The 13,423-nt window shown below is 38.0% G+C and overlaps 1 protein-coding gene across 1 annotated transcript; it reads right to left on the bottom strand.

Moving 5' to 3' along the window:
• Positions 1 to 5,050: 5,050 nt before the first annotated feature.
• On the bottom strand, positions 5,051 to 11,635 carry LOC131311494 (gamma carbonic anhydrase-like 2, mitochondrial). The gene is made up of 2 exons (XM_058338989.1): positions 11,161 to 11,635; positions 5,051 to 5,620 (listed from the first exon to the last, which is right to left on the bottom strand). The coding sequence occupies exons 1-2, from the start codon at positions 11,540 to 11,542 to the stop codon at positions 5,244 to 5,246; spliced, it is 759 nt and encodes a 252-aa protein (XP_058194972.1). The 5' UTR covers positions 11,543 to 11,635; the 3' UTR covers positions 5,051 to 5,243.
• Positions 11,636 to 13,423: the final 1,788 nt, after the last annotated feature.

Here is a 13,423-nt window from a genome sequence, read left to right as displayed (position 1 = left end):
AATGATCATGGTGGTATTGCCTTGGTTTTGGGGGGATGGGTACTTATACAAGAGAAAGAAGGAGAAAAAAAGTAGACCAAATAGAAAGAGGGGATAAGCAACCAAAAAACAAATAAAAATTGGTTGAGATGTCCAAGTGACCAAGTCTATGATTCATTGGAAGAGTGGTTATTTATATACTAATTTTTATTCGTATTAGGTCCTCCATGACAAATGTAGTGGTTGATCATTTCAACAAAAGTGCACAAGGGCCATTTTCCTCTGTGGCATGGCATTTTCTATTTTCATCTCACATAATACGTTTCATTTACCGTGCTTCTCTAACCTAATATTTATAAACGTTATCGTCATTGTCTATTCATCATTGGTTTTAGATAGCTGACAGGATTGACCATGACAAATGTCGTGGTTGATCATTTCAACAAAGTGCACAAGGTTATTTTCCTTTGTGGCATTTTCCAAATTTCCATCTCGCATAATACGTTTCAGTTACCGTTTCTCTAACCTAATTTTTATGAACGTTATCGTCATTGCATATTCGTACAGCTAGCTGACAGAATTGACCATGACTAATGTAGTGGTTGATCATTTCAACAAAGTGCACAAGGCCATTTCCCTCTGTGGCATTTTCCATTTCCATCTCGCATAATACGTTTCCTTACCATTTCTCTAATCTAATTTTTATAAACGTTATCGTCGTTGTCTATTCATCATTGGCTTTAAAACTAACAAAATAATTAGTTTCATACAGTTAGTTAATTGACAGGACTGACTAAGGGGGGCGGGCGGGGCAACTGCCTCCCATGAAATCCTTTATTATTGCTCAACAGACCTAATTAAGAATTCTTGGGAAATTTTGACTCACGAATAGCAACGATTCCATTTTCTTAAAAAAAATTTGGTTCTACATTCACCACACAAAAATTAAATTCATATTTCCGTAAACATTTAGCTAAAAATTTCTGTTAATTCAGTACTTTTTCCTAGTTAACTTGTTTGGAATGCATACAAATAAGTAATTGGTGGAAAGAGAGAGATAGATAGAGAAAATTTATCAAAAATCTTGCTCGGAAGTTAGGAGACCCCAAAACGAACAAGCTATATAGCTAGGCAGGACTTTGGTATCTTCTGTAATGAATTCCAGCTCATGACAAAAACGTAGTAATAAAAATGACAAATAATTAGTGCTTAAAGTACAGCTAAGGACAAAAACTTAATAAAAATTACAACCTAGTGCTTGAAGTGCAAAGCCATATGCTTAGTGCTCCACAACACACATTATGGTTGGAATGATAATCATGATTAGTGGTAGGTAATTAATTTCCACATTAATGAGATTAGGTCACCACTTACCCCCTCTAACCTCACTTAACAAGTCTTAATTTTGGATTTTCTTCTTCTTATTTTCTCAGTTTTCATGACGATGAAAGGAAGCTCAGCAAGTTAGAGCTATTTTTGGACTCACTTTTATACTTTTATATGATAAATCTCAGATACTTGCAACCAATTACGAACCATTCAGTGTTTTGTGTTCCATTTTTTTTTATAACCGAATGTCAACTTGTGTGTTTCTTGAATAATTCTAGAGCCTTAAAGTTCTGTTCTATTGGACATTGAAAGGTCATGCTTTTTTTTTTCTTTGCTTTTATGACAAGGAACCCCTCTCTCTCTCTCTCTCATGCTTTTTTTTTCTTTGCTTTTATGACAAGGAACCTCTCTCTCTCTCTCTCTCTCTCTCTCTCTGTGACGGGGAAGCAAAACTTCAGAGGAACCTCTCCATGATTGAGCTATTTTGGACTTATTTCTACATGGCAAATCTCGGAATATTCTTGCACACCCACCCACAAAACTATGCACCCATTCACACATTTTCTTTTCTAGTGGACATTGAAATAGTCATACTTTGAATTTTTGTATTTGAGACCAACTCTTTCCACCATGCTTTTATATTTGTCGACATTCATATGATATGTGTTGATGGGTGATGACCATAATTATTAATTAAAATCATACATAGGGATCAGTAGTTTTCTTCACAACAAGGGTCATTGAGATCAGCTAGGTTTTATGAAGCTTAATTTGTCATCTCGAATCTCAAAAATTGCTTGATAATTTCCAGGCATCTTCCAAGAGTATACCCAACATATGTGAGGCGCGAGACCGCATGTAATTGGGGTTAAAGCGGTACAAAATCCTTATCAGCAACGGAAAAAATTAGAAAAAATTGATGTAATTTCCGACGTACCAAAAAAAATTTGCGGAACCAAATGTAAATTGTTCAACTACTTCACAATTATTTAATTTAGCATATTTTCCAAGTGGGGGAGCTTCTTATCAATGATTGGTTTCTTTCAAACTAAATAGTAAACGAAGAAACCAAAGATTCACCCCCCCTAAATCTAGTGTTTGCTAACTATATATATATATATATATACACACACCTAATCTAGTGTCCCATCATGACCTTCCATTATTGCATGACCTTGACCTAATTTTATTGGAAGAAAACGTATGAAAAATGTTAGAAATAAACTGAAGTTGGATACGGTCCCACCAAGAGAGATCTAGATTCGCGAATATCAAGCTACTTAAAAATATTTTAATCGCTTGACTCGGTCTTGACACTCAACATTGAGTTCAGCTAATTACTGATTTTTTTTTTTTAAAAAAAAAACAAAGGAGTTGATCCGACACGAGCTTGTCGAGCTTAATATTTTTTGCTACACGCAACTTAATGTGACTTTTAATATTGGCTATCAAATTGAGGTCCGAAAATTAATCATCTCCAAAATGTGTTACAAAATTTAGCCGGCCCCTTGTACACTTTCTCCAAGGTGTATCAAGGATTCGAATCTTATCGTAGGCATGAAATTAACTATTAATTGTTCTCATGTTTAAGATTCTTAATTTCATTGTCAGTTTCTTTTTGCTTCTGTGAGACAATGTTTTGGGTTGTTTTGTAAAGGGATGAATTTAGTTATGCAAACTTCGCATGATCGATGTTGTCATGCTCGTTATCGTAACTCTGTGAATGTAATTCTTCTACCAAAAAAATAATTTGAAACTTAATTTATTTAGCGTAATGCTAGAGAATGGGTAGTCGTACTTCAGGTTCCAAGTAATGTAAAACAATTATTAGGATTTTTAATAAAAAATTTTGATGTTTTTATATGTATTTTACGTATTTTTAAATACTTTTCTTACATATGCCAACGTTATCCATTGTCAATTAGATTCGGTTTCCGTTAAAAATTCTTTAGTCTAGCTCAATTTTACTCGCATCTAGATATTTATATCAACTACTCTCCTACATGACTAGTTAGTTTCAACAAATATTTAAAGTTTTTTTTCGGTCAAATATCGAATCTTATAGGATTCGAATTTGTTTTAGTAATCATTTATGTTCGTATTATGGGGCCAATTTATAATTTTTCTTTCCCCGTCAAGCATCGAATCTTTTTAGGATTCGAACTTGTTTTAGTTTATCAATTATGTTCATATTATGGGGCCAATGTGAAATTTGGAAATATTACCCCTTAGCAAGCTTTTCAAAATTCAACTTCATCTTTTTCAGTTGAGTAGCTATAGCCAATGTGGATTTCCATAAGTTTTTTAGATGCTAATAAGAAGGCCCAAACCACTGAGTTAGTCCAGCAACTCCCCTTCACCCGCTCGGCAATAGGAACAATATGGTTGGGACTGGTGCTATTGCTCGAGGAGACAATGGTGCGGTGCTGGGCCTTGCAATTAAAGTACACAAGGCTTCAACTCGCCCAGGAATATTGCAGAGGCGATCTAGCCATTCGGGAAGGGTTACAGTCGGGTATTACCTTAAATTTTCCAAAGGTTATTATTGAATCAGATGCGGAGGCAATTATTAAGAGTTGTTCGGCTACTAAGACTCCGGCTTCAGATATTGCGGTGTTGATTCAGGATTGTTTGGCTTATAAGGACTCCTTTTCATGTGATTTTTGTTTTGTTAAACGTAATTGTAATCAGGCCGCACATTTGAGTGCAAAGAAAGCCATCTCCAGTGGGATGTCCAACTTGTGGACTAATGCTCTGCCCCTATGAGATTCCATACTTTTTGATGTTTAGGATTGCTCGCCCTTCAGATTAATAATATCTCTCCATTTTTACACACAAAAAAAATAAAATTTAAAGCCATAGCTTTGGTTAATCGGTATATATTGATATTTCCCCCGCAATTGCTTTTTGCGGGTTTGCTTTGTGACTGTGAGGAATGTCTACAGTAGTATATTTTTTAAGAAGAATTCTTCTCCTAAAAGAAAAAAATCACACGCAGCTCCTAAAGGAACGGTATGAGAGGTAAGAGAAAGAAAACAATAATAATATAATATATATGCTTTGTTTGGTTTGTAGTTTAATTTAGTTTAGTTTTGGTAGTGGGTGGATAGAGAAATAGGGTAATGATTGAAGAGAGGTAATAATTGGAGAGAGATAGAGAGAGATGAGAAAGTAATAATTGAAAAAATATGATAATAATTGGAGGAAGAAATATTGCTTTGTTTGGTTGGTAGTTTAATTTAGTTTAGTTTTGGTGGTGGATGGATAGAGAAATAGGGTAATGATTGAAGAGAGGTAATAATTGGAGAGAGATAGAGAGAGATGAGAAAGTAATAATTGAAAAAATATGATAATAATTGAAGGAAGAAGTATGATAATGATTGAAAAACTAAATTAAAACTGAACTAAAATGGGTACCGAACACTAAAACTAAACTAAATTGGTTTTTTTTTTTTTTAATTTTGGGTTTGACAGTCAAGGTGTCTGAACCAACTTATGGGCAAATCATCTAATCCCTTCCCGGTCCGGTCAAATTCAGGTCATCTACACTGAAACTAAGGAATTCACAAAAAAATTAACCAATAATCGAACTATGATCAATTATATAAGGAACAAATCCACCAACCAACCGAACTAATTCTTGAGCTAACAATAATCTCATGGATTCACCAAAATGACAAAAGAACACCTGATCCGGCCCAAAAAAAAAAAAATCCCACAAAAGAAAAGTAAAAGGAAAACATTTTGGCACTTGTAAAAATTTCATAGTCCCAATACTTTGAACTTGCAACCAGTTCCTTTATCTTGCAATCAAAATCAAGTAGTACAAACCAAAGCAACAATGCTCTTGCTTTCAGAGTCCGAGACTTTCTTATTCTCTGTCCAGCAGAACTCCATAGCCACCAATAATACACTAGTATGAAAACGTAAAATCATCAAATGGAAATCCCCAATTTCTTCTTCAATTTCTCGACCTCCAAATACACCGTAGAGTAAGGGAGGAACTCCATGAAATAGCTTTTGCTCAGGTCGTTGATGGCAACAGCGAGTTTAGGAATCTCCAAGGTCTCTTCGTGGGTCAAGGTCCTAACAAACCTTGCCGGATTGCCAGCCCAAAGCTCACCAGTTGGGATCCGCCTGCCTGGCGGGACCACAGTCCCTGCTTCGAGGATAGAGTGGGTCTCCACCAAAGAACCTTCCATGAGGATGGAATGTTGCCCTATGATGCACTCTGGCTCAATTGTGCATGAACGCAAAAGACTAGAAGCTCCGATTGATACGAACCTTTCGATGGATGTCTCAGCAGGCAGTCCTGATACATAAAAGTGAAAATATCACAATCTGGAAATCCTTGTGTTTTTGGATTTGGAAGGAAAACAAAAGACAAGGGATTCTACTAGATTATAGGGGAAAAAGAAGAGCCGCAAAATTTTCCCATCAAAATTCCAACCTTTTCTTTCTGCATCAAAAGCCTCTCCACAAAATTCCAAATCTAAGCATGGCCACAAAAATTTTATTTAGTTAGTCCATATTTTAATTACCTCTTCTTTTTTTGGTAGGCTCTGTGTGTGTGTGTATGTGTGTCTGTGTGCGAGGGATTGAGAGTCTGACCAAATGCACTACCACAAATAAGAAAATGCCTCTCTGTGAGTTTGTTCAGCAATCAGCTGACAGCAACTTCTAAAGATTGAAGTTTTTGGAATGAAGTGATGCCCATTATCCTCTAATTTTTAGATGCTTAACATTCCATAAATTGAGGTATAGAATTGCATATTTATCCCAATAATCAACCATTATTGGGGATAAACATTAACTGAAATCTTCCAATAGTAACATAAGTAATCAGCCAACATGAGACTTAAAAAAGCAAACATCCTCTCATCAGACAAGCTGCACAAACAAAGAATCATGCTTGATGGCAATCGTTTCTGAGCCACGAGCATGCATCTTAAAAACACACCAATCTAGTTCTTGAAAACAAAACTGCATTCACCTCCCCTATGACAGTGTTTTACAGTCCTATGACGCACTTTTTAACTACCAAGCAGCAAGAAATAGTTATACCATAAAAGCACAGCTATCTCGGGGATTGCAAACGCATAGACATGGGACCTGAATGCTACAAAAAGAAGAACACAGACAGGGATACAAGGTGCGACAAAGAAGCAGCAACACACACAGAGACAAGCCCTTAATAGTCCAAATTTGTAAACCAAAATGTTATTATGTATACATCTGGCCGGGAGATCCTCGACTGTCATGAAAGCTTGTAGACGAATTAATATGGAAGCTTGTATAAGAATTAATATTTTGATTGGCCTAGTAGAGAGTACGGTATCCATAGTATTGGTATCAACTATCAAGGGTGGTGTTCCATTGAGGCCCACTCTTACGGAACCCTTTTGGATCAAATAGTTTCTTTTAGAGAGATTGGAGTTCCTTGAATGCTACAAAAGAGGGATTGCCCTGCTACTCAATGCATTCATATCTGGATATACTTGCTAAATCCATTTTGGATGCTGTCCCCACTCCCCATTGATAAATCATAAATGTCTACATTACGTTCTAGGGAAAAAAAGGTAAGTTTTCCAGCATGGTGGGTGTTGGAGGGAAATGGAGTGACCAATTGTACTTGGAAATGACAAAAGGACATGTACGATAGGCTATGATTTAAATTAGATTACCAGAGACACAAGTGAATTTCCAATCACTGCAGAAATGCACAAAGGATTAGCGTTGAGTTCTAAATCTTTTTGCTTTAGTTATAAATTAGTTGACTATGACGAGTAGTGGAAGATAAAAAAAATTAGAAGAGCTGCCTCGGAGTCGAAAGGCTTTCGAATAAATAGGAAAGGTGTCTCTGCTTTCTTATGCTCATTGATTCATACTGTTAAAAGGCTCTCATCTTATTCCTATTACTTTCTCAACATATACGATAACATAAGTGTCAGGCTGTCAGCTTTTAATTTTTTGAATCCCACCTTTGACCACTTCACAATCTTCACAGACTTCCTAAATCGGGCCACCTTGTGAGAAGGGCCCTTCACCCGACCTAGCTGGCATGAGATCACCACAGCCACAGGCCTATTAGATATAACGGTGGATGACCACTGGGCATAGGAAAGACATACTCGAGCATCAACGCTCTACCTCTCTAAAAGGGGGATTAAGCATTTCGGCATGTCCATGAGTAAAGGAGCCACACCTTCAAATATACTTGGATGATCCAAGTCGAGGGAGGTCGAGTGAATCTAGGGAACTTTACCAAAGAGTCTCTGCATGTCGAGGCACCGCACCGATTAGTCTAGCCCAACATGGCTTGACCTAATAAGGTAGCACCGTAGCACCAACAGGCAACAATAAACTCTGGGTTTACATGTCACCTATAGGCCCAAGCATGGGATCAAAGCACATGAAGAAGATGGCATATCAATGATGTGGCTCCCGACATGCATTCTAGACCTATATATCTACAATAGTCATCTCTCAATCCAGTTCATGATCTACTCTCAATACCTCAAACAATAGAAAAGCCATTGAACCCTTTGTTACCTATTGTAGGACCTTATATTGTCTTTTTAAAACTCAACATATGTGATAACACCCATACAACTTTTTCACAGCCATGAATTTTTATTTTTATTTTTGAAAGGACACAACCATGATATAAGAACATGCGTTCCTCAATTGATTCCCTAGCATGCCAACTTTACCTTTTCATATCCTACTTCCGCGCTTTCATTGCTTAATGACTAGCTTGATGCTTCCTAACCTGGATTACTAAACGTCACTACACCTAGTGCTAATATCTGGCTGCAAAACAATGAGATTACCTGGAATAATAGAAGAAGAAGTAAAATAATAGACTAATAATGAAAGAAAGATGCTTGATCAAGAGAAAGAAAAGAACCCATTTCTTTAGAGAAGGCATTTAATGATGGTACAACTGCATTGCTCTTGTGGGCAGCGTCAAATCTAAGAGGAGACCATATATCCATGAATATCAAACCCCTAGTGCTGCAGGGGGGAAGAGCAATAATTGTCCTCTCAAGTCGTGCTTAACATCTTCTTACATGTACCAGAACATTTTCCTTGTTTCCATCTAGGACCTCTTTCAAGGATTATTTTTTATCAGCACTGGAAAGCATTCATAGAGGAACAAGCAGTGATGTAAAAGCTATGAAGTGCCTCAAGTACCATGAAGAAGTGAGTGGTTAAAATATAGAGTTTGGGCAAATAAGATTTTCATTCAGTAAGTCTGTCACTGTCTAGTCTTTTTCAGCGATAGTTTATTCATAGAAAATGGTTGGCATAGTACAAATATGGAGTCCCAAGTACACTGTAAGTCGCACTGATTCCACTGGCCACTGCACCAGTAATCATAACCTAAGCGCCGACACTCCTCAGACTCTCGTTGAACACCCACACCTTAGGACACTCCTCGGCACCTGTCTTACTTTTCCAATAACTTTTGAACTCTTCAAAACAGGACACCCTGTCAATATGTGGGATGTGGACACGCGTGTGTATGATTGTGTTTCTCTCTCTAGGTGGTTAAGCTACCAGCCTACCACTGTATCAAGAAGAACCCTTGTGACACCATTGAATTTACAGAAGGTACACATGCTCTTGAGGGTCCTGGTTGTTCGTAGCTTAAAGCATAGGGTAAGGGGTCTTCGGAATCCTGTGAAACAGGAATAGACTTTCAACCTGACTTTCAGAGGTATACTGCAGACACTTGTTCCCTCATTTTTGCAGTTTCAAATACCAGCATTGTTAACTAAATCTTAGTTTGAGTAACTGAGGCTCTCTATGCTGCATTTACTATCCAAGAGTCATCATCCAAGCAAGAAACATACTTGAAAAACCCCTATTCAGCTCCCATAAAAAGTTTGTGGCACTGTTGAGGGACTTCTTATAGAAAGGGAGGTAGAAAGGTGAGGCACTTTCCCAGGCACAAGGAAAATACACATGGGGGGAATCAACAAAATGAACTGGTATTGCACACTCATAACAGCAATTCTAATCAACTCATCTCTTATCGCCAACCTTCAGAACTGGTGAAGGCATGGCTTCAGAGCTCCATTTAGTGATCATATTGATGAGAAACGTTCTATGATTGTTCTTTCCTGAAAGACGATAACATTGGATTATTATAAAGTGTGGACCTTATGGTCTGCTCACCTAACCTTGCCTGTCATGAGGGTTGCAAGTGCGCGCTGCCCCTCGCCCATGAGGTGGCAGAGAGCAGGTTTGCACCCCCGAGGTGTTTTATATAATGGTTTGGTACTTCAACGGATCAACAGACTTATAACCCAAACTAAATATCATGGCGATAGGGAAACGTCTATGTATCTCTAGTATTTGTCATAATCTCAGTAAAACAGCTGAAGTGATTACAGATGAAGCCCACATTGGGTAAACCCATAGATTTGGTATCCTTACAGCTTCTGCTTTTGATTGTTTTATATTTCTGCATTCGTAAAGAAACATTATTCAGTCATGCTCTAGAGGCCTTCTCTACCACACATTGGGGTGGAACCCACCATAAAGTGTGTGTACCCCCCACCCATGTAGCACGGACACAGATACGGACACGGACGGCAAATCTAAAAAAATGGGGATACGGACACGGCGGGGGACACGCCACGTGTATAAATAAATAAATAAATATATATATAAATACATATACACATATTTTTTCTCTTCTTCCACTGTTGATGAAGACACTATATGAATGCATAAGATTACCATGGTCCAAATAAAGCATAATTACCGTTTAACCCAAATATTTTTGAATAATTTCATATTAACCCCTCAAAATTAAAAATATATATTACATTTTGACCCTAGCCGTGTCCTCCACGTGTCCCCTATCAAAAAATAATAATAATTATTGGACATCCAATACGTATTTGAGCGTGTCCCCGCCGTGTCTCCATGTCCAATACGTGGACACGGCGCTCTTGTGGCGTGTCAGTGCTACATAGCCCCCCACTAATGTCTGGTGAGGAAGGCCCTCGAGCAATGCTCATAAGCACCGAATAATCTCTCATACCTATCCCCTATATCCTGAGCAAGGTTTACGCAAATTCAGAACATAAACGGGAAAAATTATATCTGTCTGAGTTGCGTGATAGATATCCATGCTTTCATTGAGTTTATTCCGTTTTATTTCCCTCACAACGTGTCATGCTAAAACTTCACTCTCTCTCCTCCTTTAAATTCATTAGGTTTACTTTACTTATAGAATGTCAAAGGGAGTGTGACCACTTTCGATCACCACATTCTCTGTTTCAGTCGTAAGTGTAACATGTTACAACGTTGTGCAATTCAACTCCTGGGACTTTGGGGCATTGGCATCCCCAAGGTCCAAACCCTACATAAAATGTTAACATAAAACTAGATTCATGTTAACCACAACTCCTTATATTTCAGTGTGTGGAATTGCAGTCTTTCTATTTTTGGTTTATTTCCCTTGCTTGAACTTTATTAAGGGTTCGGCACCCGTATATAAATTATCGGATCCGTGCATTGCTTAGGGGTTGGCCTGGTGGTCGAGGCTGGCACTTAGGATTTGCTCCCACCTAAGGTCTCAGTCCATTTGCCCGGCCATACTTGGGCCCCGCTAGTGGGCAGTGGGGCCGTGGGCTTGGTCCTAGATTAGTTGTTCTGCGTAAGCTTACCCGGACACTTGATATCAATATAGGTATTTGGAATTTTCAAGTAATTGTTTACTCTTCCTAATTTTCCTATTGCCAATCTACCAACAATTTCTCACCAACCAAACACATCTTCACATAAAACGAAACCCTAAAAAACGAAACAAAACAGTACAATAGGACGCCGAACCTGTGGGAGAAGACCAAGCTGCGTGGACGACGCACCTCTCCTGGACATTGGAGCAGAACCCGACAGTGATCTTGTTCAGATCGCCCCGAAGGACCGACCCGTTCCAGACGGAGGCTCCGTCGTAGACGGTCACTTGGCCGGCGAGGACGACGTTGGGAGCCACGTAGGCGTCGACGGCGACCTTGGGGAGCCACTGGCCGAGAGGGATGATCTTGCGCTGTCCTCTGTAGTCCCATTTCACTCGATCTGGCGATTCTGTGATCTTCGGGGTGGCTGCTGCTGCTTCGGCGGCGAGAGTGCGGCGGAGGAGGTGGTGGTGGTGGTGAGAGGTGAGAGGGGAGGAGGTTAGGGCTTTTCTGGACAATCGAGCCAGAGTCGCCATTGAAGGGAGGAGGTAGAGAGGGAGAGACAGATTCAGTACACTTCAATTGAGGGGGGTTATTTTTTGCCTGTTTGTAATTAATTAACGACTCGTAACAAAATGATTTTTCTGTCTTTATTTATTTATTTATTTTTACATTTATTAGTTGCGCTTTGATGTTTTGTGGGTTAAGTGATTGATATTAAGGGAGTGCAAGGGGAAAATCTAAAGGGTAAATAATTGTGAACCAAATTAATTTTTAAAATAAAGACAAAATTAATTCAACTGTTTTGAATTATTTTTTCTTTTAGTGAACTTTTTTTTTAAAAATTGTCATAATTTTTTACTCTTTAGATTTCTCATGTCAGGACGAACTAATAATTCACTAAATTGACGAAAAATTAACAAATGCCATGATTGTGAACAAAAAATAATCTGACTCAATTAATGTTTAGCCTAAACACTCATTTACTCATCACAAAACTCCTCCTTCCTTCCCCCGCCCTCCTCCACCACCTACCAACCCGACCTCCACCTTCAGACCACCGTAGTTCCTCTTCCATCACCTCACCATCGGCATCCACTACTACTTTATCTTGTGTCTTTATCCTCCTCGATTGTCCAAGTTTGTTCTTATCACTGTCCAAATCCTCATATATAAATGTCTCTTTTTAACCACCATTTCTCGCAGTATCCCTTCCCACAACCACCACTCACGATGCGATCAAGATTCTCCGAATCTCTACATCCAAACCATTGTTCTGATTTCTCAAGTCTTCTACGGAGTAAAAAAGTTGAGATAGTTCAGAACTCAATTTTTCTATAATTTCTAATTGTTCGGTTTTTATTGTTCGAACAATTTCAATTGTTTGCAAATTGCAGGACTGAACAAAATGTTGTCGCGAAACAATGAAAAAGAAGCCCACTTTTGATTGCATCCATGTCCATGTCGATATGGTACACCGAATTACAATTGAATTACCAAAAGAGAGATAAAAGAAAAAGACCTCTATGCAAAGAAAAAAATGTCTTTATCCAAAAAGAAAAAGCACCACCCAAAATTTTTAAAAAGCTGAAAAAAAAAAAACCTTTCTTTAATTCTTTTTATTTTGGCTTTGAAGAGAATCTTTTGATGACCTAGGTTTGCTACTTGGAAAGCAAGTCATCCATCTTGTAAAGTTGCACGATTTAATCATAAAGAGGTATACACGTTCTATCAACTTACCATAATACTTTCTTGATCAGTTGAGTTTGAATTTAGCATCAAAGTGTCCTCGATCGAGCCAGCATCGGTGTTTTTATGCAATTATTAAATCTCTGAAAAGGGAGATCGATTGGATCAGAAGGCTAAGGCTAGCTTATGAGAAGTATTGATCTTCCACGTGACAAACATATATTCAACTCTCATCGTTGGGAATTGACCTAATCCCCTTCCAAATGGAAGCATAGAGATGTTGCAAACTGAGCTAACCCAATTGTAATTTAGCTGCATTTGTTTTTTTACGAAGATCGGCAAAAGGCGATATCATTGCAAATTCGATTAAAAAAGTTACTATGTCGATAAAGTGCATCAGACTACAATTGAATTGACAAAAGGGAGATAAAAAGACCTCTATGCAAAGAGAAAATCGTCTTTATGCAAAAAATAAAAATAAAAAATAATAATATATACCAAAATTTCTGCAGTTTTAGTACAATAAAAGTGATTGTTCTAGTATCCTATGATCTTTCTAAGAACCTTTAGTTGAATTTTTTATTGGGAAAATTTCACTCAGACCCCTGAGGTATCTGACAATGACAGAAGGTACCCCTCAGTTTTCAAAAATGGCAGAAACCTCCCCTGTTTCACAGTTTGGGTTTCATTCTGTTAGTTCCGTTAGTGAAATGGACGGAAAATGTACG

Source organism: Rhododendron vialii, chromosome 12a (genome assembly GCF_030253575.1).
Source record: "Rhododendron vialii isolate Sample 1 chromosome 12a, ASM3025357v1".
NCBI classification, from domain to species: domain Eukaryota; kingdom Viridiplantae; phylum Streptophyta; class Magnoliopsida; order Ericales; family Ericaceae; genus Rhododendron; species Rhododendron vialii.
The sequence above is the reverse complement of the archived record's forward strand: the minus strand, read 5'-3'. Positions and strand labels throughout refer to the sequence as shown.